Source organism: Tetrao urogallus (genome assembly GCF_951394365.1).
Source record: "Tetrao urogallus genome assembly, chromosome: 5".
Classification (NCBI taxonomy): domain Eukaryota; kingdom Metazoa; phylum Chordata; class Aves; order Galliformes; family Phasianidae; genus Tetrao; species Tetrao urogallus.
The window spans coordinates 62,235,798-62,263,742 of record NC_136818.1 but is presented as its reverse complement, the minus strand read 5'-3'; the positions used below and the strand labels follow the sequence as shown (position 1 = coordinate 62,263,742).

The window sequence follows — 27,945 nt, the reverse complement described above, 5'->3', positions numbered from 1 at the left end:
CCCCCTGGGTGAAAAACTTCCTCCTAATATCCAACCTAAACCTCCCATGCCCATTGTCCACATCCCTCAGTGCCACATCCCAATGGATCTGGAACATCTCCATACCCCCCATTCCCTGGGCAGCTGTGCCAGCGCCTCCTTGCTCTTTTGGAGAAGAATTTGTTCCTGATATGTTCTTTATATCCAATCTGAACCCCTCTTTGTACCAGTTGTTTAATGTAGAAGGAATACGGGATCAACAGGCAGAAATCAGCATCAACGCCCAAACCTCGAGAAAACTGACCCAAAAATAAAACTGCGCTTTAAAGTTCCGTGTTGGTCTGCAGGACTGGGAACTTTCTGCTCCTCTGCAGCAGCATGCAGAGTGTGGGCACTCCGTGTGCTTTGGTGGCACACCAAGGATTAGATGATCCCCGTTATATTTTGCTCCCAGTTGGTAACGATCATGTGAAGGAGGAGGATTTGAACAAACGTATCTGGCAGCTTTGCGTGTGTGTTGCTGGGTACTTAAAGCACAGCGCTGGGGGAACAGGGGAAGCCGGGCAGCTGCGGTGCGGTGCGGGGGGCGGTGCCAGCAGCGTGCGGGGCTCAGCTGTTCGGTGCGGGGAGCGCAGCCCAGCCCGGCCGGTCGGTTCGTTTGGTCAACAGAATTAGCCTTGCAAAAAAAAAAAAAATAAATAAATAGAGAGAGAGGGACTCTTTAAACGGAGGGGAAAAAAAAAAAAAAGAAAAAAAAAAAAGCACCAAACTTTTTTTTTTTTTTTTTTTTTTCCTAAGAAAGCAGAGCCCAACTCATCAGCGGCTGATGCAGGAGCAGGAGGGGTTTGGAGTTAACTGCATGCAGGAAATCTCTCACATCCTGAGTCCCGGCTCGCTCCTCTCTGTAACTGTATATGATGGGGCTGTTCTCCAGCCCCAGCTGATGAAAGTTTGTCTCCCTCAGTCCAGGCTAAGATGTCAAAGCGTCTCCGTGCGGAGCGGCAGCGCTCCCCCGCTCCGCGCCCCTCCGTGCTGCTGCTGAGCCTCAGCGCACTGCTACTAGCATCACCCCGAGCGCGAGGTAAGTCCCCGAGATCCGCAGGCGGACGCGGGGAGGGTTTGCAGCCCTTCCTCAGCCCCAGCTCCATTTCCAGGCGCCGCTCCCCGTCCCGGAGCCCCGCGGTGCCGGGCGCTGTGCGTGCGGAACTCCCGCGTTCCGCTCCCCAACTTCGCTCCCCGTTCCGCTCCCCGGGCCCCGGGCAGGGGGTGGGGAAAGGCAGAACAGCGAACGGGTTTGGGTTCGGTGCTTCACAGCCCAGCGCCGGGGCAGGAGCTGCCTTACTGGTGGGATTTGGCTTCATCCCGTGTGAGCACGGCCGGGAGCGGGGCTGCGGCTGCTGGGAGACCTGCGTGGGTCGCAGCCCCGTCCTCCTCCTGCCGTTCAGCCGCAGCTGACAGTGCAGATTTCTTGTGGCAGAGGGAAAGGGAGAGATCCTCTCGTAAATGCACGGAGCAGCGCTCAGCTGTGCGTGGATCTCTGAGTGTTGCTCCAAACTTTTGTTCTTTGTAACTTTAAGCTCTGTAAATGTTTGGTTGTCTCCACGTTTATGCACGGTGACTTTCCCCGGGACTGTGTTTGCTAGGGGAAGGATATGGGGATGCTTCAGCCTGAAATCCCAGGGTGGGCAGAGGAAGTTAATGCATTTAATTGATTACTTAGGATGAGAGGTGATGGCCTGATGCTGCTCCGGGAGGGTGTCAGGTCGGGTATTAGGAATAATTTCTTCTCCAAAAGAACAGTGAGGCACTGGAACAGCTGGCTGGGGAGCAGGGAGGTCATCATCCCTGGAGGTGCTCCTGAGCAGAGATGCGGCACTGAGGGATGTAGGCAGTGATGGGGATGGGCTAGGGTTGGGGATCCTAGAAGTCTTTTCTAATCTTCATGATTATGTGATTCTATGATTTATGTTATGGATTAACAGGACGAGAAGCTTTGCTTTGCCTTGGTGTGGAACTGAACTTCTGTTCAGCGCTTATATTTCTCACCTTGCACCAAAGCAGTTTGCTGCAGGGTGCAACTGGCTGTGTCTGGGAGCTTTGGGGTGGGCTGCTTCGTGTACTCACAACAATGGAGATATGAGCATACCCCAGATGGGTGACCCTGCAGTGAAATTAAAGGGAAATTAAGGAGGTGGGTGGCTTGGGTCTAACACTGAGATTGGATCTAGCACTGAGATGAGAGAGAGAAATGATGAGTGGTGTGGAAACCCTATGACCTGCATTGTGGGATTCCTAAAGAGCCGAGTTTCTAAGGTTGCATTTGCACTGATGCTCTCTGGGAAGTGTCCATCTGTTTCGTGTCCTGATGGCAGGTGTTGAGCAGCAGTGGTGTCCAATGACTGTTGCAGCTCAGCTGGATTTAGGCATCCTCTCCCTTCATAACTTTTCTTCTTTCTTTTTTTTTTCCCCTTGTGGAAGTAGAGAACTGCTTCAGCCTTACTGCTTTCTTGGTGGCAGATGTGCTGAAAGCCATAGCCACCTGCTGGGCCCAGCAGGGCTGCCTGGTGACAAACAGTGCCCTTGGCTGTGCTGGCTCACATCCCCCTGGGCACCTGGCAGCCCTGCACATCTGCTTCAGCTGCCCCGAACCCAGTGTTTGCACAGTGCAGTGCTGCCTGGACATCCCCCATCCCTTTTTTATCCTCCTTCTTCTGCCAACGTGGCACTCCTAGGCACTTTGCTAAGAGCAGCACCCCTGCGATGGTTATATCCCTCGAGATGAGCCCGCACAAAAGACTGCTTCCCGGCCATTAAGCTGCTAATTATCTCTCTCTCTCGTTGCCTACACCTGCAAATCTTCAGACAAAAGATCTCCCCAACTTTGACCAGCACTTGCCTGGACTTGTCCATCTGTGTCCTTTAGACAAAGGATTTCTTAACCCTTGACCAGGACTCGTCCATCAGTGCTCCTCAGCGAGCTTGGAGACAAAGGTGCAAAAGAAGTCCCTTACAAATAGTGGTAAGACAAGCGTCTCCATTGTGAAATGCCTCCAAAATCAGTTTTGAGATGTGATTGTTGGAAAAGCAAGAGGCACAAGTCCCATGGGGCTGCCCTGGTGGCCATTCCAGTCTCGGATAGAAATTACTGGGTTACAGCTAGAAAAATTAGAGTAGCCTCGCCTTTCAGAGTGAATTCCTTTTCCAATTATTCCAGCTTCACAATTGTGTTTTCCAGCTGCCAAAATTGCCAGCTCGTGGTTGTTGCCTCGAGTGTCCTCGTGGACAGCATGGAGAGCTAACTGCAGTGTTGGCCTCGGCAAGGCAGCAAAGCTGATTCTGCTTTGTTATCCTGATGGAGGGTATCTAGAAGGATAAGATCTAATCTCATAGGTTTAGTCAGATGCCTAAATTTCAATCTCTGTATAAGCTTTTGCAGAATCGAGGTCTTTGTGTATCTGCAGGCAGTGGAAAAGATGGTGTATGAAGGCAAACTCCACATCAGTGCATGTTGGGAAACCTCCTAAATCTCTTTAAGGTATTGGGTATTAGCTGGCAGAGCAGCGGGAAAAGAGAAAATCCTAAAATTGCAATCCAAAGTTCTTTACCTTCCATTAAAATAACTTTTCTGCCAGATTTCTTGTATTTTTGCTGCTGATCTCAACCGCGTTGACCGTAGCAGGAACAAATTACAGAGGTATCTTTCCCTGTCTCTCACTTCAGGGCTGATCTCTCCCGCATACTTTGAGCTCATTTCAAACGCTGTCTTTTTTCACGCTGTCCGAGCGTGTGTGGCAGATATTTATGGTCTGTGTATAATCACCTCCTTGTCTGACGATTATCCCTATCTGCTCCCCTGCAGACAGCCTGGCACGGGCTGCCCTGCCCGCGGGGCTCCGTAGATCCCTGCCAAAATACACCAGCTGAGGACATTATGCCCACTCTTCCCATCGTGTTCGCATCATTAGCTCTCTGCTCCCTGGCGAGCCGCCGGCTTGCTGCTGATGTTTTCTCACCTCTTGCTTTCCTTGAGATTTTTGGGAAGGTCGCCATCCAGACGCACCGAGCATCCCCAACCTCACGGCTCCATTTTGGGCTGCTTTCCATGTTTATCTGTTGCTTCCACTGTCAGCTGCCAGCGATGCTTTTGATCATGAAATTCTGTTTTTAAAAAACTGAATTCGTGTGAGAGCCGATTTGGTCCTCCAACCAGCCTTGGTCAGACCTCTCACATCCTAATCCTGACAGATTTATCACTGTGCTCTTAACACATCTCATGCTGCCAGTGCACTTTCCCAGAGCCCAGCTGGGTTTCCTTTTGTCAGTATTCAAGTGCACAACATTTTACAGTGCCCATGGCCTAAGTCACACCTGCAGAGGCTGCTCTTAGCCCCTGTATAGCGTCCAGGGCAACTATGGCAAACTGAAACACGTGGCTTGGATTGGTGTGCTGTAGGGCTGCTGCTGGTTCTGGAGAGAATAGCGCAGTACAGAGGACAATCCCTGTTGTTTCTGGAGGAACAAAACACAGCAGCAGAGCTGGACTAGGTGAGAAGCTGTGGGTGCCCCATCCCTGGAGGAATTCAAGGCCAGGCTGGATGGGACGTTGGGCGGCCTCATCTGCTGGGGGGCAACTCTGCCCGTTGCTGGGGGGTTGGAATTGGTTGATCTCTGAGGTTCCTTCCAACCCAAGCCATCCGATGGTCTTGGGTTCCTGCCAAGCCAAAGGCTTCTGTGATTTTCTGGGCTGTATTAAATCCATACCCTTTGATAAAAGGATCACATAATAACCGAGGAGAAGTGGTGTTTTTCAGTAGACTCCCGATCCTGGAGGCTTTGTTTATCCCCCGGGGGATTTTGGTGATCATCAGAAGGAACTGGTGATGTTTGTAACTCTGACCAGTCTTATATCTATCACTGTCGTCATCTCAAAATAATGCTTTTATGCCTTTTTTTGGTATTTTATTTTCTTACCTGCATTTTTATGCTTGTGATTGTCTTTCATGGTGTGTCAGCTGGCGAAGTTACTATTAGGAGATCCATTACTGAGCTGAGTGCTAACATCATCAGGAGAAGCCTTGTCTAATTATGATATTAAACTGCAGAGTCACCTTAATGTCTGTGAATTCACACCTGGCTCCAGGCAGCGGTACAGCAGTACCACAAATACTGGAGGTGCACGTAGGGTTTGAGTTAGCAATATGCAGCCAAAGTACATGCAAAGCTTTTTTTTAAGGAAAAGACATAAAATCTTGTTATTTGACTGTTGTATAAGCTGTGAAGAGCATGTATTCTCCTATTGGTAGTGGCATGACTTAAGCAGCCCTACGGACACATAACACCCACTAACTTGGGGCATGTGCCCCCAGGCATTTGGGCTCCTTGGATTTTTCATTCTTGCACTGATATTTACCTGTCTTTTTTGCTGCTGGACAATCTTTTTCCCCTTTTACTAGCAGTGGGAGAGGCCTAATGTTGCTTGCTGAAAAGAATATACTCAGCATTGGGTATTTAGTGTCACTCAGGAGTTCAAGAACGCATTGATACCAAATGTTGTGTTGGCATTTGGTGCTTCAGAAGTGACCTGACCAGCTGCATCACCTAATCAGAAATGCTTATTCCTCTATTAAATCCCTTTGTGTTGCTTAATTAATAGTTTTGGTTTTTTTATGCTGCATATAAACACCACTGCTGTTGCTAACAAGATGAGAAGTGTTGGGTTGGAGTGGGTCATCTGCCACATGATGGATGTCACAAAGTCATCAGTTGGATGAACATGTCCTTTCTCATCCCAAAGTAATGACTCTATGACTTAACAAGTTTATTCTGCAATTTTGGTTAAAAGAAGCAGCTTTGGTGCTTACGAATCCAGTGTAGTAGCATTTGTCAGATAAGTAAACTGGAAAACTTTCTCACAGTGGTGAAAGTTGTCTGTTTTCTTGCTTCTGCATGTTTTCTAATTTTGAAAATAGATGATTAGGAGAAAGTGATAGACTTCATGCATGACAGATATTTCCTGAATACATCAGAACATGAACACTACCAAATTCAATTGTTATGGGGTTTTGTTTTGATATAGTCACATAAAAAAAGAAAATTACTTCTGAGTTTCATCGTAATGCTCCATTAAATGCGGTGAGCACATAGGCATGGCCACACATGGAGCTGGGCATCAGCAGTATCTGCATCTGGCAGTGCTGTCTGTATGCACCAATGCATTTTGTCATGGGCTGAAGAGCCTCAGTTCCATCAGCAGAGGAGGGCAATTCAGCCCAGAGATAAATGGGCTGCATGGATCTGGTTCCTTTGTGCAGCCTGGTGTTAGCTTAACCTCTGGGGCTATTCATGAACCCTGCCTGAAAGGATCTGAGGGCTTGCTGGTGCTGGTGGCATGGAAAGGTATCCTGGATGTTCTCCCTGCCCTGAGGAAACAATAAAAATAAATGTTCATTATTCCCAAAGGTGTCAAAGTTGTCAGTGATGGACCTATCCAGTGCCAATGGCATTTGTCACAAAGCTGCACGTGTGGACCAGGGCAGGTTAACTGGCCTCAAAAGCATTAAGCAACTCTCAGTTCTCATGGTTCTTCCTATTGTTTGAAAGGCGGATGATAAAATTCAGCGATAGCTCAATATGGGTGCATTTCATTTTTCTTTGTCCTGCATTGTATAATGCAAGGAGCAGGTATCTCCCTTACAAACAAAAAATGATGATGGATACGAGCTCCCCAGCTCAGTAGCCCCTTTACTAGAAAAGAACCACAGATGGTTTCCTGTGAACATTTACCTAAATTAGCACTGAAATTTGCTTCAGCTGGGTTTGCTCTGCTTTCAGTGCCATTTCTCAGGGAACATCTGAATGAGCGATTTGTGTGCATGTGATGGGCAAAACCGAAACTCCCACTCAGTAACTTTATTCACTGGTGATTGTATATTGTATGCAGGATAGAACACTCCTCAATACGGTTACACTAAGGATTCCTTGTGTTCGGTGGGGGAGGCTATTAAATCATTGGAAAGAAAGGATTGTCCGGTACCTTCTAAAAGACTGAGAGGAAATTGTATATCGGGGAGTAATTTTGAACTTAATTCAATGGCAAGCAGTCTTTCTTTGGAAGGGAGCAGCTGGATAGGAATGCTGGATCTGGATTTTCTTGCAACGATGTGGACTCATCGAAGTGAATATGTTTTCTTTGATATCAGAGCTCTGTGGCTTGGTTGCATCTGTTCTCGTAAAGCACAGGTTATTATTTCTCTACCTGAATAGGTGATACTTTAGGCACTGTCTCTCTGATGCTGAAGGGTGCAAGGCTGAGTTTGTAACTGGAGTGAGAATCTTTGGGACTGGGATCCTTTGGGGAAGGAGCAGCAGATCAGGAAGAAGACGATGTGTCCCAATAGTGCCTGTGCCAGGAGGGTGTTGAGTTCAGATAGAGCATCCTTCATTGTGGCATCCTGGAGATACCTGTTGGAAAAGCAGGGTGCAACCCTTAATATTTTTTAGTCCTCTTGTTAGTCCTTTCCTGTTTGTTTTTATCAGAGAGGATGACCAGGTCATTTTTAACGGTGTGCATCATGACTTGGAAACGAAGCGCACTTAAGATGGGATTTCCAGTAAGAGGAAAAAAGTTCTCCAAAGCCATTATCATCAAACAATCATTGTGGATTATATTGCTTCCTTTTCAAAGCTCCTTTGGGTCTGAATCTGGCATTTATGGTTTGCCCTTTGCTGCAAACACTCATTGCTGGGCTCTTCCATGGGGACCTCTGGTTCCCACCCGTCACCAGGTGTGCCAAAATGCCCTCTAGGTCAGTGATTCTCTGGTGTATATTTCCCAAATTTCAAAATATTCTCTTCTAGAAAAAGAAAAAAACACAGTTCTTTCTTCAGACTGATCCGAATAGTAATTCTTCAGTCAAACAAAATAACATCTCAAATGAGACTGGACGGCTGTTTCCCAAATAAAGTATATGGATATATTCTACACGCAGCAATGAAGCTTGGTTTTCACCATCTGAAATGCCCTGCAGTCTCTCTGCCCCCTCCTGCAGTCAATTGCAAAGGTTGTTCTCAAAACCCCGTTTGTCACGGTTTTTTTTTTGGAGAACAGGGAAGACATTGAGATATATTGGCTTCTCTCCTTGAGTGCATTTCAATATGTATTTTGTGTAACGAGAACCCAAATCCTCCTCACATTATTTCTGCTTTAATCACACTATGCTCTCCCAAGATTGCTGTAATCTCATTTGCATCAGCTGGAGTGACTGTAGGTGATGAGCGGTATTTCATCTGCAAACAGAGGAGAGCAATATTGGGTGCACGCCTGGGAAGGAATTGCCTGTCCTGGCTTTGTTACAGCTGAGAGTGGTGCAGCATCCCGATTTGGGGAGCAGACATTCAAGAATTAGAATGAACAAAAGCTATTTCTAAGGTTTTCTTGAGGACCTGTCAAGTGTGATTGTTCCCTTTTAATTTTCCAGCAAATGGCTTTTTGACATGTGCTAACTCCAGAGGAGCGCGATGCTGCCGAGTGCAGCAGACATCATTTTGTATTTTAGCCATGACATTGCTGTATATGAGAACTGAAAAGTTATATAGATATTACACCAATATATAAACCATGTGTGTTAGAAAGACAAGTTCAGTTCTGAAATATTTGACTTAGCTATGCTTTTCACTTTCAATTCGTGCCAAACATGTGCTGGAATGACTGATGGAGTCATACGGTTCCCCGAATAAAGCACTTTATTGTGCACAGACTTAGAGCCTCCCAACAGTTGTATTACAGAAGCTTGAAGATTAAGATGATCCAACTGCTTAGGGGGTATGTTCCACAATGAACATTTTGTTTTTCCCTTTTTATTTTCCCCATCTCTCTCTCTTTTTTGCCTTCAAATGTGTCATTGGTTTGCTCAGCTGGTGGCACGGCGTCACTGACCGTGCTGCTAAGCAGCAAGTGTCCTTCTCTTGGAAATGCTCACTGCTCTGTCCAGGTTAAAACACTGCCCTGATGGCTTTCCCCAGTTTATAGGATGTCATGGGGGAGGGGGCTGCTTCCTGTTTGCACATCAGGCAGAATGGGGTTTAGGAAGGGAATAGCTCCTGGAAGAACAAGCGATGACAGGAGACAGTTCTTCAATTTATAAAGCTAGAGTATGAAAAAGCATGTTTGTGGTGCTGTGTGTTAGAGGGATCAGTGTGTCTCAAGCTCCTATTTCTCAGCTGAGCTGTGGGTGTGAAGGATCAGGTGTGCACAGCATGGGCACTCTGCACAGCTGCACCCAACCAGCTGGACACAGAGAGTGTTAGATACAGAAAGAGCTCTGCACCTCGAGCACTGCATGCAGGTTTGGGCCCCTCATTGCAAGAAAGGCATTGAGATCCTGGAGCATGTCCAGAGAAGGACAGCGAAGCTGGTGAGGAGTCTGCAGCACAGGGCTTATGAGGAATGGCTAAGGGAGCTGGGATTGTTCAGCCTGAAGAAGGGGAGGCTCAGGGTAGGCATTACTGCTCTATGCAACTCCTGAAGGGCAGTTGTAGCAAGGTGGGGGTCAACATCTTCTCCTGTGTGACCAGCAGTAGTGGAAACGCTGAGTCACAGCCTGAAGCAGTGATTGAGCACCTGGTGGAAGGCAGGGCCAACCCGGGAGAGCTCAGGTGCAGCTGATTGACCAGAAGGGCTGGAGCCAGGATCCACCTCTTCCCAGACCTCATTTAAGGGCTGGCAGTGGAGGCATAAGTATTTTGCTGGAGATTCTTCCTACCTGAGATCTTTTAAAGGTAAACAGCTTTTTTTCTTTTGTTTTTGTGTCTACAGCTGCTGTGTTTGGGTACATCCTCACTTTCTTCAGCCTGGGGCTGTGCCACCCTACTGTCATTGCTGTGCTTTCCATCACCTTATAGAGTTACACCAGCAATATAATGAGAGATCCCTCCAGAGGAGGTTCAGGTTGGATACTAGGAGAAACTTCTCTGAAATAGGGGTCGGGCCCTGGAATGGGCTGCCCGGGGAGTTAAGGAGTCACCAATCCTGGAGGTGTTCAAGGAACATTTAGATGTTGTACTGAGGGACGTGGTTTAGTGAGAAATATTAGTGGTAGGTGGATGGCTGGACTGGATGGTCTTGGAGGTTTTCTCCAACCTTGATGGTTTTATGATTCTTTGAACAGAACATTAAATTTGGGAATGTCTCAAGTCCTCTAGCTGCTGCCTATCTTCAGGTTCATCGAAGACCTCTGCTTACTTCTGATGTTCCAAAGATTTGGTGAACAAGGAGTAATTTTGCAAAGTGGAGGAGAGGTCAGGGCTCGTGCCCAGGGAGGTGTGTGGAATGTGTGCTGAAAGTGCCTTGTGTTCACATGCCTGAGGTCTTGGGTTTGGGAGTCAGGGTGGAGTTAAAAAACAAGAAAAACTTAGTGTGTCATTATATGGCTTAAAAAAAAAAAAAAATAACCTGTTTTTTCAAGGCAGGCTGTGGAAGGAGCAGTCTTACCAGACTTTGTGAAGAGAATTGATGTACTGCCTAGATGTGCAAAGATTAGGGTAAAAAGTCATCTGTGGCTCTGAACTAAGACAAGCTTTACAGCGGGGGATGAGGCTTATATTTTATGCTCAGCCAACCCATGCCCATCCTTTGTGTTCACGCACAGATGAGGGCAGAAGCTGGCACACTGTGCAGCCCTTTCTGAAGCTGTCTAAGTGCTGTTAGCAGTGTGATGGGAAGGAATTAGTCTGGTGGGACTTCTGATTTTTGGTTCTTGTCTTTATGGACATGTTTAGTGTCGAATCTGAGAAAAACAGTTGACTTTTAAGGCAAATTACTCCTCATGCCCCATGCAAATCTTCCTTTCTTTAACCTTTGCACACTGGTGTTCTCAGTATGCTTTATTTTGCAGCACTCCCATATTTATTATTATACATTAGTCTAATTTGACTTATTGTTATATTAATGAGCCACTGTTTATTACAATTCCCATTTCAAATGGTGCAGCCACCATTCTTAAGGATGATGTCAGCAAAAAAATTGTGATCTGTGCCTGGACAGTGTTTGGCTTCAGTAATGTGGTTTGTTGGTTGTTTTTTTTTTTTTCCCCCCCTCTGGCTGTTACTTGATTTTTGTGGTAGAGAATATGAGGGGTGGGAAAGAGTGGGGCTGCAGGTGGACCCCACGTGGCATTGGGGTGGGTGATGATGGTGATGAGGATGTGGGGTCCCTTGGGTGTCCCTGGGGCCTTGAGGGCATTGTGTGGGAGTGACAGGGGTGAGAAGCATAGGTGGTGTTCCCAATGCCTGCACAGGAAAGAGGCAGAGTGCCACGATTTGGCTTTGTAAACCTGTATAGGTGAAGAGATGGATGATGTATATGAACTGGCTCAGCCATCTATTGCAGTGTGCTGTGCATGAGCAATGTGAGCTGGGCTCTATGCTCTGCCAGGCAACTCTCTCTCCTTTCCATCAGCTCATCTCATCCAGTCCTGCCTGCACTGGGGAGCACTCGCCTCTTTGTTTATCATAAGGAGAAATACACTGTGCGGCCTGACTAAAAGCTTATTAATTTTAAGTAGAGGGGAATCTGAAGTGCGTCTGGGCTTTTTCAGGAGGCAGTGGCCCTTAAATTGAGATGTCACATCATGTGCGTGGAGTTTTGCACACAGCTTGAGGGAACTGAAATGCAAAGAAAAAGATGACAACTCTTTCAAGTGCTTGGCCAACAAGTCCTTGCACGATAACGTGCAAAGAGGAGTTGTAGATATAGATTGCAGATGAAAAATATCTAAGAAGCACAAAAGTGTCTGACAGATAACATCTTCTCATCTTGCTATTTGTACAAACTGTCTTTTGTATTATTGAGAAGAAGAATGAGGGGCAATACACGATCTTATGGCTGCTCCAGAATCAAAAGCACTACCTTCAGTACAGGCTAAAAATAGGGATCAGATTGATGCAGTGGTGAAGTTTTCCATGCGAACAAGGGAGAGACAAGCGTGCATCAAGAGGAGCCATGTGGAATTTCACTGGAGTGGAAAATGAGTATTTGAGTCAGAAGGTGCGAGTGACACAAGAGATAGGAAACCTGGCTCTAATAAAAGTGCCTGGCAATATCGATGGCCTGGTTTTCTTCCCCTCTAATGACATGTTACAGAAATCTAAATTCTCTAATTTCAATTATTACGCTGTTTATGCTGTTGTAATACCAAGAGACCCTGTAGAGAGACGGCCTCGTTATTAATGTAACTCAAACAATTCTAATGGCTGCGGCTTCAAAGAAATCATAGTGAAAATGTATAGAAGTGACAAAGGGTGGCAGAGGAAAAACCAGCGTGTCTATGTCTGTAATATCTATGGCACTGGGAGTTTGTAGGAAGGGACCAAGGTGATGGAAACCCTCCATTAGCACAGAGGAGCATTGGGCTCCTCTCCTGGGAAGCACTTTGGGGTGGGCTGCACTGGTGCTCTGAGCCCATAAGCAGCAGAGCAGTGGAGGTGTGTTTTATTCAGTTGTTGTGCAGGAAACCGGATGAAGCGTCCCTCACTGGGATAAATGATGATTTCCACTTGGCCCAGGGCAAGGGCTGTGTGATTGCTTCAACCCTGCAGAGCTGCCAGCAGCCCTCTCACCTGCATGGAAGCCCAAACCACTGCTCAGATTCAGGGCTGCTCTGGGGCTGCACTTAAGTTTATTCTATTTTTTTCTTCACGTCCACATCTATCTCTTTTTTTTTCTTTTTTTTTTTTTTTTTTTTTTTTTTCAAGCCTGTCTTGTTGGGACTCTTCTCCTTTGTCTGATTTTGGGTCTTTCTCTATCCAAGACTTGTGTGTCTGGGTCCTGTTGTTGACAGCATCTCAAAGCACAGTTGGTAACTGAGCAAATGTGCAGTGCTGGGCATGTGCTGGAGTGCTTTTTGGGAGAGAGGCCACATCACCTGGCTGCATTGTTTTCTCTATCTGTGCAGAAAGCTGTGATTTTTATCACCTGCAGTAATTTAAACAAAAACAGCATCCAGATAAGCAGCAAAACATTTGACTGAAGGAGAGAATCCAGATAGAAATTGATCTTGGATTTTATAAATCTATGGCTTCAGAAGATTTTGCAAGCCCTAAAGCATGTCTGTTCTGTTTCCCCCAAATAAATTATCCTTCCTAATAAAGATATTACTGTCGCCCATAAACCTGTCTTGATGTCTGTCTCCAGACTATCAACACTTGCAGGCAACGTGCATTTTCCAGTGCGCAGATAAATAAGCATGTGTGTAAGATTAAATTTGCTCATTGTAACCTTATTCTTCATGCACTGGAAGCATCACTCTGTCGTGTAAGTGTTCCCAAATAGTAGAAGTAGGAGGGGCAATACTAAACCATACTTTGTGTAGACGTGATTCACTTTTCACATGGTATTTTCATCACAGTTACACTTGTTAGCCCATGCCGTGTAAGGAGGGAGTAATATATCTGTGTGTCTGCGAATGCTGTCTCCCCTCTCCCCTTTTTTTGTCTGTTTTGGGTGGTGCTGTGATGTTAATGACTTACAGAGTTAATAGGAAAGGCAACTTGCACGTGTAGAATAGCAGAAGACTGAAGCCTCCTGATATCTAGCTGCAGCCTATGGCGTAGGGCTGTGTGGAAGTGATGCAGACAGTGTGTCTGTGGAAGGAGAATTGTGCTCATAGGGGTTCTTAAAGCCTCGGCTGCACAGAGCTTGCAGAGTGCAAATCCTGTAAAATAATGGAAGAGCCTGAGTCATTGGATTCGTAGAGCTGAGACTGCTCCAGTGAGCCAAGAAAGGAAAAAGAAATCAGGGCTGGGCCAAGCTTTTCTCATTTCTCTGAGAGATGCTTCATAAATCTGTGCTCTGTGAGGGAGCTTCATAGCTGATCATCAGAATAAAGGGCTGTGATGATCTGTGCTGTCCAGATCTAATTAGTAATAATTAGACCCTCCTGGGCTGGTGAGGTGGTATCCTCTACCCCTCTGTGAGGTGAACCTAATCTGCAGGGTTTGGGTTATCACTCCTGTGCTGGCATTGCATCCTGCTAAGCGCCTATCAATGGGCTCTGCTGGAACAGGGGAAGAACCCTTTCTCTACATGGACATTCTTCATCCTCGGGATCTGAGTGCTCCAGAGGGCTCAGAGTGTTGGTAGGGCAAGTGTGATAAACCCCACCAGCCTTCCAACTTTCTTATGGCTCCTGCACACCATCCTTGTCTTCTCAAGATTCATGCTCAGTACCATTTCTAGATCCAGTATTATGGTTTATTTCTTTTAGGCCTCTTTGCTCTGACAGGCATGATGCCATTAGTATGCTTAGTGAGAGGAGAAACAGTTGATATATGTTGTATGCAAATAGCTTTTTGGTATTATAGTATGGGCTGAAGTCATCTGACGTGTAGAAGTAGGGAATTGTTTCAGAGAGAATTTATATTCTCTTCCAGAATATATTTTTCCTAATGTGAATCTGCATCCTTGATGTTGTGGGATTCTTGATATTTCATGACCTCCTGCCAGTCTGTATAGAAGCACTGAAGCTATGAAGACAAGTGAATAATTAAGTCTTTTGCTGTACACAGCTCAGACTTGTTGAAATGGAGTGCAACCACACCTTGCCACATTTAGTGGAGTAAGATGACACACGAAGAAGTGTTTAGGGGGTAATGAAGTACCTAGGATTAAAACAGTTAATCTGTCATGTGCAATCAACCCGGAATGTTTGGGCACCTGTAACAGGCTTGTTCCCTCTGTGCTCAGTGGCTCAGACTTGCAAAGCATGTAGACCAGGCAACTCTACTGAAATGGCAAAAACACAGGGAAAGTCTGGGATTGTTATCTGTTCTTTGGAGCTTGTGTTGTGCCACAGCCAGGTCTGTTTATTCTAGAGGAAGTATGTCACCAGTTACACCCCACATATGCTTTCCTCCTTTCAGCCACTGCTGCTGTAGGTTGGATCCAATATGCTTGTGTCTGGGAAGAACAAGGAAAAGAGGAACCAAGGGACTGAAATGAATGAGACTGACTTCTTACCTTAATTACTGAAAAAATAGTCCTGATAAAGTCTTATTTCCCTTTAATCCCTGCAGCTTGCTTACTGTCTTAGTGATGAAACTGAAATGACAGTTTCATTGCATTTCCCCTGCTGTCACCTTCAATGAAAAGAAAAAGTGAAGTGCTAATATGTTTATTAAAGTAACACTTTAAATAGCTGGTGCCAATAACTCTTTATATTTTTGAGTCAGATGTTGAGTCCCAGCTCCCTTGTCTTTGTGCTCTGTCTTTACTCCTTATCTTGTTCTGTCTTTGTGCAGTGTTGAACACCATTCCGAAGGCCCTTGACAGCAATACTGAAGTTCTAGTTAAAGCAGAAAGTAATACATGAGCATCTTCATAAATAAAAGCAACTTTTCTATATCTCAAGGTGTAGGAACCAAAATCTTCTGTATAGTTTTAAAGCTGGATTTCAGATGCTGTGTGGATTGGTTTGCTGTTCCCTCAGCAGCAACTCTATGGCTTTTCTGTGCAGTCTTTGCACAGGGCATATGATTGAAAATGGTAACCATCTCCAATCTTCTCTCCCTGAACCCCAGCTCTCCTACAACATTGTGTAGGTTTGGACAATAGCTGCATGAAAGCATGATGTTTTAATGTCTAATGCTTTTCCTGAATTATCCCCTTTTTGAAATGGACTGCCAGGTCCCTTAAATAACAACATTCAGGTTGTTGCACCGTGCTCCCTCCTAACATGAAGTGCTTCTCCCTCTCCTAGGTCAGAATGTGGACAGCAAGTTGGAGTCCTTGAGACAGCAGATGCTGAAGGACCAGTCCAAGGACTATGAGATAACAGTTCCCTTCCTTTTGAATGGAGAACAGTGGAGACCAGCAAACAGCACTTATTCCAAGGTTAGTCTTTGTGTGGCTGTTATTTTGTTCCAAGGTATTCAGCTGGAAGGGGAAATGAAGTGTGTACTTACTTCATTGTAGCTGTTGTAAGTATATATATTTTAGTAGAGGGTCTGCAGTGTATGATTTTTTACTTTCCTAAGCCGAGAAATTGAATGTTACTGTAAAGTAGTATTCTTATTTCTGATGGCAGAAGTGGAAGGGCAGCAGTGCTTTTAATGAAGTTAACATACATGGCTTCATTGACAGACTCTGATAAGCTTTTCTCCTCCTTTTCCTCAGCCATTGGCTGATGAAATAGGAAGCTGTTTTGAGGAGAAGAGGCCTGCTTTCTGTCTCCAAAGCTCCAGACTCTAAGACAAGCTGCTGCTGCCTTTGTTATCACCAAAGATGTCATGAGAGTCTCTTTCCTGACCTTTCTAACCCAGATTTTTAGGTACAGTGTTGTTCCGGTTTCTTTTTAACGTTGTTCTTTTAATCATCAGTGTAAGCAGAGGAAAGTTAAACTTTTTAATTGTGGAAATACTAAAACACACAGACAGTAACCATGAAAACAGCTCCAGTTGCCCATTAGAAGTGCCTTTCTTTGCTGCATTGGGAAGGTGTTTGGTGGAGAAGTCCTCCTTGGCTACTGCTTTGTGTCGGGCAGCTGACTGACAGAAACAGATATGAGAAGAGATTTCAGAACAACAGACCTGACATTCAGATAGATTGTCTGGGTGAAAAAGTTGCTTTCATGCTCCTTTCCCCCCTCCTAAATTGGAGAGAAAGGCCAGTCCTCAGTCTGCGTATCTGCAGTGATGAAAGGGATATCATTGTGGGTGTATAATGGCTTATCTTAGAGAGATAACACAGATGGCTTGGTCCTAGATGTATGCAACTCTATTTTTAGGTCATTTAATTAGGAACAGGCGTTCTCCATACAGAGTTCTTTCAGCGACTCGTTGTAGCTCTCTGAAGGAGTTACAACAGAGTATCTTTACGTGAGTAATGATAATATGATTTATATCATTAATTTGTTTCCCAGAATTGCCTTCAGTTTAAGATGAACATTAGAAAAGATTTGTGGTTTGGTAGAAAGATCCACGTGCTGTATCAGCACTTTTTTTTTTCTTCTTTGAATACTTCTTTTCCATGGAAACTGTTATAAATTAAATACATGAAAGTGCAGATCAGGCTGTGGGAAGAACAACAGCATTAAACTGGTGGAGGAGAAGAGTAATGAATAGCTTGTCACATAAATATTGATCAAAAGCACAAAAGCCAAATACTGTTGTGTTCGATGGTTAAATAGGACCTATTGTTCCTCAGCTTATTTCAAAGTGTTCCTCTATTTTAATTTAATTTTAATGCAGTAAAAAAAAAAGTACCAAGTACTTTGTACTTGTAACCAGGGGAATGGTATTTCAATAGAATATATAGGAAAATAAATAATGTAGTGGTTATAAAAATGCCAAAGTATTAAAGTTATTTGTGTATGGATAATTGCCTCTCAATGAAAGCCCCATTCTACAGTCCTCTGATCATAAATACTCTTTCTTAACAATTAGTCCCTCAGAAACCACACTGGTGTTTAACGTGGCATACCCTTCCATTCCTATCCTGAGGATAAAAACATCCTTTTATTTACCCCAGAAGAGTCACAGTGCTATCTGCTGGAATATCTCCTTCAGAGCCTGTCATGAATTATTATTAAGCTAATGACTTTCTTCTTGAGGGCCACCTATGCTGTGCAGAATAGAAGTAAAATGCCCGGCCATGTTTCTGCTGACAGCAGTCCTGCTGATCGCTCACACAATCGCCATCCTGCTCACTAGGGCTTCTGAAAGACAAGGGAAAAATTTTACTTAGCAGAAACCTACTTTTATTTTAGTACACTTAGGGCATAATGTTTGAAGGACTTAAAAGATAATGTCTGTGTTACACACTGGAGCAGGTTGCCCAAGGAGGCTGTGGATGCCCCATCCCTGCAGGCATTCAAGGCCAGGCTGGATGTGGCTCTGGGCAGCCTGGGCTGCTGGTTGGTGACCTGCACACAGCAGGGGGTTGGAGCTAGATCAAACCCAGGCCATTCTATGATTCTATGATATATGCTTAACATATATATTAACTATGGAAATGAGTATAGGTTTTCTTTATTCATGAAGTTGATGATTCTTAACTCCTCTCTTGGTATCTTCTGCTGAATTTGGAAAAAGCTTTTCAGCTGAACTATTTGAGTGGTGCTCGGTCCCATTCTTTCATTAACTGGATATAATATTTTGTTGCTAATCCTGCACACACTGCTAAAATTAGTGGCTGCTAATTTGAGTACCCAGTTGTTGCTACTTGGGACTACTGATGAGTAACTCTATTGTTGGCTATCTGATGGCAAAATCGGGATGCTGAAGTCTGCAAGGTCTGTATGTCCTTTCAAACAATAGCTGCCCCATATTCTATGCAGATGTGATTTCCTTGTTTGAGGCTTTGTGTGCATTATAGAAGGTGTTGATAGGTCTTTATACTTAACGGCTAGTTCCAGTTCCCTTTCCATTTCTCTTTATTTCTGTCATTTGTTCATAATTCTGCATTTGGTGTCAACTCTTTTCACGGCGCTTGATCTGAACCCAAACAGTTGGGTTCTACTTTTCTTAATTTTTTTCCAAGTTTGGAACAGTGTTTTAAAAAATTGTATATTATTCAAGTATAGGAAAAAGACTCTTTTCCCCACTTGTTCCCTGCTGAATATTTTTCTTCAAACTTGGCTTGAGACTTAAAAACCAAGCCAAGTTTGATGAGACTTGGGTAAGTGATGTTTTAGTACACAGAACACTGTAGGGAAGATTTTCAGAGGACCATCTGTTTGGCTTCAGTTTTTATCCTTGCACTCTGTTAGGGACACACACTGGTTAATGTGTGCCAGATCCCTGCATCACAGGAACTGAAGGTCAGGTAATGCTGCTGCCTTAGTTTGGTCTTTGGAGCGCATTCCTTGTGTAGGCACAAGTGTTAGGTGGGTGTTCAGGGTTTCTTGGCTTCCCTTCTGCATTTGAAAGGTTTGAACGATGGGAAAACCCTGCTGGGTACCTGATCTTCCAGGGCAGATGTAAGATGGTTGTAATGCTTGGGTGCATCGTCATGTGACATTGCCCTGAGCTGGTGTTCATTCTCATGGACTGACATCTCATCAGTGAACTTGGCTCTTTCCTCTAATTGGAGCTTGGTCCAGAACTTAAAATGCATGGATTTTCTGGGAAATTGAAGGGTTTTTGTGCAGATACAATGAATTATGCAGGTAAATGTAGAGTCTTGAGGTCATGCTAAATGAGCACAGATTTTTCTTTCCTCGGTCTGGTGGCACCCATCACTCAAGTGCAGTTCTGTTTTTTCTCTGGTGGTGGCCATGCAGCATCCGTAATGTCATCACCAGCACCTGCAAGGGCTCAAATACGACCACAGGCTGAGCATCTTATAGTATTCAGTCATCTGAGGTTTCCAAAAGCTTACAAGAAAGTGTACAAGAGTACAACTCTCCCTGCTGGGTGATGCTCTGTGTCTTTTCAGTGCTCGTGCATGTAACTTTGTGATTTTGGACTTTGTGTCCATCTGAGTGCAATATTAGACTGTTCAATACACATGTATGCTCCGATCAGGATATGATTGCAATTCATTTAGTTTTGAGTGTAAATCTGAGTGTAGCTGAACCTGGGCAGGTATTGAAGGACCCAGAGCCATGCAGTGTGGAGCTGTGAATAGTTTCTGAAAAGCCGTATACAAAACTTGAAAGCCCTAAAGTCCATCAGGTTGCTTTGAGTTTGCAGCTTGTCAGTCCAGGCTGCTTTTGAATGATGCGTAAGGCATCACATCATTAAGCTTGGGTCATGCAAAGGGGAAAATGAGCAAATTTTGCTCTGTAACTTCTTAAAAATAATAAGTGGGTGTGACTCAGTTTCCTTCCTTTGGCTGCTGTAAGTCAGGTTTGCAAATTGTAATCTTAAAGAAATGCTTTCAAAAAAAAATGGAGGAAGATGAGAAGACAGAGATCCTTGTTTTGTAGCAGTGCTCTTTGTGTTATGTTATGCTTTGAATATTAACTCTAGCAAAGAAATTCAAAGCTGAAGCTGAAGGCCATCTATAAATATATACTTTGAGCATATTTCTTCTGTTTTTTAACTATATGGCTGTCACAGCTCAAAGGATTCTGCATGTGAAGTGGCAGAATATTACCATTTTTACTGCTTAGCATGCACTGTGTCCCATTGAGCTTTCAGAGAAGCAGCTTTTCTGCCTGCCTTGTTCATGAAGCATTGTGCTATGGATTGCTCTCGTAATCATCAAAAGTCTGATTATTGGTGTGTCATTTTGGACACTGCTTGCTTGAATCTCATGTGAAAGTCTCCACTGTCTTCAAAGGCATTGAGTCCTCAGACAGCTGTTAGTCATGTTTATGGTTTTTGAGATTTATCAGATGTTGCACTGATTCTTTTCAAATTTTGTTTTCATGACTGCATGGTAAGGACCTGACTCAACATCTACTGAAAGGTTTTATTGCCGTTGAAACGAACAATAATTGGAAGGAACAAGAAGAAACTTTGAATTAAAAACAAAAAAACAAACACAAAAAGAAGAAAAAAAAAAAAAAAAAAAACCAAGAGAATTGTGCTGAAGATTCGAGAATCTACTGAAAACTGCCAAGCAAGGATGAGCCTTACCCATTAGTTCCCACTTTTTGTGCTCACAGGACTGCATTTTGCCTTGCGAACTAACAAGGCAGGTCTGCTGGTACAACCATAGAATTATAGAATGGCTTGGGTTGGAGCAGACCTTGATCATCCAGTTCCAAGTCCCTGCTGTGGAAAGTGTTGCCACCCAACCTGGTCTTGTGCATTTCCAAGGATGGTGCATCCACAGCCCCTTTGGGCAGCCTGTACCAGCCCCATCACCCCGAGCTCTGTGTGCGCACTGCCCCTCGTGTTGCTATGAGGTTACCCAGCAGAATACCCCAGTGTAGTGGGATTTCCCCTCTTGCTGCATCTCACGAGTTTGCTTGTGGCTCAAGCACAGCGTTTGATGCGTGAAGCACAGCCAAGAGGCCTGCATGTCGGATCAGTAATGTAGTACTCAGGCTTTTCAAGAGCAGGCCCATTCAAGTTTATTTCATAACTGGCATAGCCTTCGTGCAAGTGATAATTGTTTATATTCCCTCCAACAGAGCCTCCTGCTGTTCTTTTTCATTTGAAATAATTACCAAAGTTTAGACTTCCAGACAATTGTATTAAGGGGAATCATACAGCGCTGCTTAAACAAGGCTTTGAAGGCTGAGAGGACAGCTTTCAGAGCTCTTTTACATAGTTGTTTTACATATCTTAAGAGAGAGAGGCATAAACAGAATTTATAGTGCTCTCCATAATTTTATGACTCATGAGTACCGAATACAAGAGGCAGTGCTGTGCATGCTGCTAGGGCTGTGTCATCAGCTGGGAATGCAGCTTGGCACAGCCAGCCACAGCAGTGTGAGACACTGCACTGATCCTCAGTGAAGTTCTCCAGGAGATCTGCCCCTCAGCTTCTAATTAGTAACCTGGCAGTCATTAATTCAACAGCCAGTAAACAATCTGTTATTTCTTTGGCTTTTTATTGTACGTACAGCCCTGCGTTGTAGGGCCACTGTGAGGATTAATTAGTTCAGAAATGCGCCATTTATTTAATAACTCCTCCATGTTTGTTTAATTCAGGAGTGAGGTGTGGGATGGAAATGCCCACGTTCTCCCCAGCCCTGAGCGATCAAATCAGCTTAGTGCTGCCCCTCTCCATTTGCCTTGTGCAGGACGGGTTCTTGCGAAGGGAAACACGTCCTCTTAGCCAGACCTCTCTCATCTTCAGCCAGTCGTTCCTTCTGATCATTTCATTTAAGAAATTAAAAACAAAATGCCAGGAGACGCATCCTGTTTCTGGGGACTTGCTTGATCTCTACTGCAGCCGCGAGTCTGGTGAATTCCTGGAGCTGGGACCACCAATAAGAACATCGTGTTGCTGATTGAGTAAGGGAAATTCTTTCCTCTGTCTGCACTGAATCAGTGCCCTAGTTTCAACGAGATACACCAGTGTTCATTTCCTGCCTGAGACGCCTGGGCATCCTGGGACGTGTTAAGCAATTGGGATTCGTCCCAGAAAATGGTCCATTTCATTTTTAGCTTAAGTGATACAGTGTGTGAAGTTCTGTGGGGATAGTTCAATCGCAAGATAAATATCAGATAGCATGGAGGGAGACTGCAATACAGAGAAAACCTGGAGCTTTTTATTAACCGTCTGCCCCACCCCAACCCCCTCGGCATTTTGGAGCCTTCTGTAGGGTGAAATTCCCTTCCATGAGGCTGCATCACACCGGGCTGTCGGGAGGGATTTTGTCATATTTGGCCAGTGAGGATCGCTGTGATGTAATGGCCCTGGGTGAGCTGTCTCCCATACCAGCCCAGCTCCACTGCCAGCAATTGTGTGCCATGGGCTCTGCAGAAGCGTTTTCCTTGCTTGCTGCACATGGCCCACCAGCAATGAGGTAGTGTCTCAGATCAGGGCTTGAGGAATCTGCCTCCATAAGGTGATGGGGCTGAGGTTCTTGCATAGGAAATTTTTTTGGGGGAAGACAACTAATAGAAAGGTTTTGATCTTAATGGTGCGGTAACCCTTTAAAGTGGTGCTGAAATCAAAAGTTAAGTCCTTGCAATTAAGCAGTAGAATGCCAGTTTTGTGAAGTGCTTGTACTGAGGCACTTTCATATTGAATTAATTTAGCTTATACTTGGCTATTTCGTTCTCTCTTGCAACAGATCTTGTGAGCGTAAGGTATGAATTTCAGTGTTGGAGTAAAACAATACTTTACTTTCCAGCTACGAACACGTGATCGTCCTTTTACAGGAAAAAGGAGAATCTCCCTTGTTCTCGGCGCTCGCTGCAATTGCCTTGAGTAGAGCTGAATGCAGTGCAATCCCTGCAGCAGGCCCACAGAACGGGGCCCTCTGGGTGGTGGCAGTGGGATTTGGGGTCTTTCCAAGGACTAAAGGGAACTGCCATGGAAAATAAGAATCATTGGCACACACTGTGATGGAGACCCTTATCTTGTGGAGCTGAAGTAAATTGAATTGTCCTCAATGTACGTATATTTTAGGGATGGAGAGGTAAATGTGGCTGGTAGATCCACAAAGTCCCATTGTTACAAGCTTGGTGCTTTTGTTGTTGAATTATAATTCTATTTGAATGTGATTTATCTCAAGCCCTGGGTGATTTACTTTTTCTATGGGGAATTTCTCATTCCTCAGAATTGTAACAAAAAAAAAATCATAGAGGTAATGTGCAGCTTAAAGTTTGATAAGAAAAATATAATTAGAATTGATAATAAGCCTTTTTTAAAGGTGGTCATAGTATCTTGACAATGAAAAGGATTTTAAGTGTTGCCGTTTTTCAGGAGAAAGAATGACTTCCAAAAATCCTGCCAATTATTTCTGAAAAGCACATGTAGTTGAGGTAAAAAATTATCTGTGTCATTTTGAGGTGGTAGCAGAAAGTTTGTATTTTGCTTCTATCCTGAGGAAGTTGTGTCCCTTTTGTGCCTTTTTTTTCCTCAAGGGCACAGTTTCCAAGTATTACTGAGCCATCAAAGCTTAATTTAAGAAAACGATTGCGATTTATGGCACTGTGGAGTGATGAAGCTCAGCAAGATTGGAGACAAAATGCTTGTGTTGATGTTTGTGGATGCCTTTCAAGTTGCATGATGCATGCAGGGTGCCACCAAGGTCTGTAGATGTATTACTAGTCTTCAGTTCATCCCTGTCCCACAAGAATGTGCTTGTGATGTTTCTGGTCAGTGTAATGTCAAGTCTACTGGTGATACTGGTGGCACAGGAGCATGTGTTTGCCCAACCAGTAGAGCATCTAGATGCTCAATAGTGATTTAGGGGGATGTTGAGTTTAGGGAGAGGTCTTGTCACCACTCTTGTTTCACAGTAAAGCAAAATGCATTCAGCTCAGATGAGTTCTGTACCTCCACGTTTGTGATGGACCTTCCCTTCACTGCCCTAGGTCCCAGGATGCAAGTCTGTTATTTCTTCTGAGGTCTGAATTGTGCTCAGGGAATTGTGTCTTCTGTCTTAGGGTCAGTGTTTCTGCAGAATGAACTCATTCCCTCTCCAACTCTGGCCATCTCCCTCCACCAGAAGCTACTGGGCGGCTCCTTGGCAGGCGTCTTCTTTCCCTTTGCTCTCCCCATTGACTACATCCTTTATAGAGCTCTTGAGCAATGCAGTGCTGAAATGGCTTTTTTGGGGCGAACCTGCCAAAGCCTTCCTGGCAGCCATCGCCCTCTGCAGTGATTAACCTCCTCCTGGTGCTCAAAAATGGTGTCTTGAAATCGAAGCCCATATATAATTTGGATATTCGGGAGAAGGATATTCATAACCTGAGCCCGCTTAGCTGTGCACAGGAGCAAACGTTTTATGTCAAAGCTGCTGTTGAGCTAGGGGAGGATCAGGTCTTCATTGAGATGCCTAATTTTTGCATGCTGGTGGATGCTATTTTCCGGTACACTTCATTTGTGTGAGTGTTGGAGATGGCAGGCTCTTTCAGGCAGCAATCTTGGATGAAATCCTATACTGGTGTCTCTCAGATGACATTATTTACTTCAGTTTCACCCATTCCATCATCTTTCCCTAGATGTTTTCACATTAAGTACATCTTGTACTGAAAAAGAGACGCTGCTAAAGGAGGTCTGCTTCGACTCCTGGCAAATGACGATGAGACAAAAGCTCAGAGATGTGTTAATGTAAACAGCCGTAGTATCCCTGCCCCAAAAAGGGCCGTTTCCTTGGCAGATACTGCATCTGCCTTTTTTAAGTGAGAAGGGAGTTGCTGGAAATGAATCTGTTGCGGGAAAAGCCAATAAGAGGAACAGTGTAATTTTGTCCTCAGTTGCTTCTAGAATATTGCTGTTTTAGCACTGCACGCTCCCTTCAGCCCACGCTGGTGTGGTCAGGGTACATTTTCAGCAAAAGGAAAGAAGAAGTGGGATTCCTAAACCGAGTATCTCCAACAGAAAGTGCCTTTCTCTTGGTTGCAACAGACAGAAACATTGTTTAAACCAGACTTTTTTGGCATTTACTGGCATTACTAGGAAAGAGTTGGCGAGAAAAGTTGGCAGGAGGAGATGAGTTGGATAAGCTTTAAAGATTTTTTTTTTTTTTCCTATAAAATGAATATCCAGAAGCCGTGTAAATGTATTTTTCTTAACTTTAAAAGGCATATAGAGGGACAACATGCACTCTTTTTTGACTGAAATAGCATCTAAGCTGTCTGTGCCCTCCAATTCCTATTCTCTCAATTAAAAAGATGAGAAAAAAGAAAGAAAAGACAAAACAAAACACCTCAGGAAATCCCTAGAATGTTTATTCAGGAACAGACCAGCCTGTTACAGTCATTAGCTTGCAAAGGTATTTCTGCTGTAGTCAGAGGGCAAAGTGAATTTTAACCTTTTATTGCCAAGCATTGTCATGTTTGGTAGAGAAGGAGTTATTGAGATACATCAAGGCCTATAAATTACTGTAAATTAAGTGAGTGACATACATAAGAAAGAAAACAGAATCACCAAAGCACTTCCCTTAGAGAGGAATTTGAATCAATTTAAGTGCTTGTAATGGAATATAAAGTTCTGTTGCTTACTTTCCTGAGTACCTCTTTACTACTTTAACATTTCTGATTGTAAAAGGCCATAATTGCAACAGAAAAAGATATTTCAAAACATTGACCTCCATTTTTATTGTAAGCTTTAGTGCAGAATTGCTTACAGACGTGGTATGTTGATTATAAAAGGAAGAAAGGGAGTAGTGCTGGACTGGTTTAAGCTCTGATCTGTGAGAGCCCTCCATGCACAAGTGGTTGTTTCCCAGGATCCCCATAGGAGGAGAGAGGAAAAGAAAATGCTGCTTGATGGAGACAAAGCCTCAAGAGCCTGGGAAAAACATGAATTGCAGAGGGCAACTTCAAGATATGGATAGAACATTTCCTTTTTCTTTTTTTCTTCTTCTTTTTTTAAGGATGGAAACCTAAATTGCTTGCTTTGTACAGTCAAGCATCTCTCCTTTTATTGTCTTGCCCTTTTACATCTATAAAACGGGAATAAAGTTTAATCCAAGTCATGGGACATCAATTTGATTTTAGTAATGGCCTTTTCAGATTAAAAATATTATTTGCATTCATACTTGCACACTGTACCACTTTTAGGGAGCAAGGATTTGCTGTTCTGGGGGAGAGATGAATGTCTTGCACGTGTGGATAAATCACACGTGTGCTGTCAGGACAAGGGAACAAATATTTTCAGGACTGTATTTTTCAAAGAATGAAAGAGGAGGAGCGTTTGCAATGCTGAGTACAAGGGTTTCAGTGTTACAGTCTTGGAGGCAGTTTAAGAGCAGCTTGTAAGAGCTATGAAGAACATTAATTGGAATTTTTACAGTGTATGATGAGCTCCATAAATCAGTCCAAGTCCCCTTTAGCACGATCACCTTTCTTTGATGGAAGTGACACTGACATGAAAACACTTTATTTTAAGGAACATTTGAGAAATGGCTTTTTAGAGTATTATGTATTTTTCTTTCACGTGCACACTTTTAGTGCTCTCAAACGTACAATTTAATAATCGAGCATCAATTTATTTTTAAAACAAGACTTATTAGTTGTAATACACTTCTGTGTGTTTTTTGCTAGCTAATTTAGAAGGAAACTTCAGTGATTGACACCAACTCCCATTTCAGCCTTTGCCTTTGAACATCCAGTGTTTAGCAATTTCTCCAAACCTGTGCGTTTGAGATAGGAGAGAATGACAGATAGATTTGGTCGTTCCTTTAAAGGGGATTTCTCACTGCATTACTGAATTTCGTATCATAGAATCACTGAAAGGCCTGGGTTGAAAAGGACCACAGTGATCATCCAGCTTCAACCTCCCTGCCACGGGCAGGCTTGCCAGCCACCAGACCAGGCAGCCCAGAGGCACATGGATATTTCCTGGTACTGATACATATATATTTTCATATACACATGCATATACATGTATACAGATGACCTCTATCTAGATTTGTCTCAGGATTCAACTGTCCAATCATAATTTGAGTGGTTTTTGTGATTTTTGTGTGGGGATAAGTGCCTGGGTTGGATCACAGTAAGATTATTGAAATCAAGGTGTAAAATCAAGTAGTTGACAGAGACAATAGATACCACGGAGTGCAAAGCCTGTCAGTGTTTCTGCTTTGTTAGGACGTGTTATTGAGCAGGAATTGCATTCAGTATCCGAGCTCTTGTCAGTGTGTCCTTGTTACATTGCCAATGGCATGAGCTTCATCTGTGTAGACAAAGTTGTTCTAATTTTAGGATTAGGCTGTGGGGAAAAAAAACACCAGCATGCTATAAAAAAAAATAAAGTGTTCAATCATTGGAAGGGTCACTGATATCACTGATATCTGTAAATCAGAGGAGGAATCCAGTCTGCTTAGAGCCTTCAATGACAGTGTTGGGGTGGGGTTGTTTTGTTTTGTGTGAATTCCTAAATTAGCCATTGCAGTCAAGCCAAGTGGTTTGGAAACGTGATGGTACACTTCTATTGCTACTTCAGCAGCCACCACGTCCTTTGATATCTGTACATTCCACACTTTTGCACTTTGGATGTGTGTTTTCCTGTCATGACACTGGCAGTTTCAAAAGTTCCTCAGGAGCAATAGTGAAATCTCTTGTGCTGTGTTCCGTTGGTGAGCTGTTGGCACCTGCCAGTCCACTGTAAGTGAGATGTTTGTTCAGCGTGAAATCAAGTCTTATGGGCATTTATTGCCATCTTTACTGATCTCGCACAAAACCATTTCCTGCATCTCTGGGAACGTTCAGAAATTTGATTCTTCATTTTTAGAGAGCTTTATTTTGTCTGTTGGTGCAATGTCACCATCACAGACTTGATATGGGAAGAAGTAATAGCTTGTCCCACGTATTTAGCCCAAGGTAATGTTTGTATGTATATATTTAGCCTAAGATAACATTTCTACAGGTATTCCCATCTGTGAATTTTGATTT

General features: G+C 43.9%; 1 protein-coding gene across 2 annotated transcripts in view; it reads left to right on the top strand.

Moving 5' to 3' along the window:
- Nucleotides 1–838: 838 nt before the first annotated feature.
- The window catches only part of ADAM12 (ADAM metallopeptidase domain 12), a gene marked incomplete at its 3' end in the record, with an annotated part of 167,553 nt that continues 140,446 nt past the window's right edge, over nucleotides 839–27,945 (top strand). For both annotated transcript variants that reach the window (XM_079536501.1, XM_079536500.1), the window contains exons 1-2: nucleotides 839–1,060; nucleotides 15,732–15,865. In XM_079536501.1, the coding sequence (XP_079392627.1) occupies nucleotides 955–1,060; nucleotides 15,732–15,865 (240 nt within the window). In that variant the 5' untranslated portion in view covers nucleotides 839–954. The remainder of the gene's footprint in view (nucleotides 1,061–15,731; nucleotides 15,866–27,945) is intronic.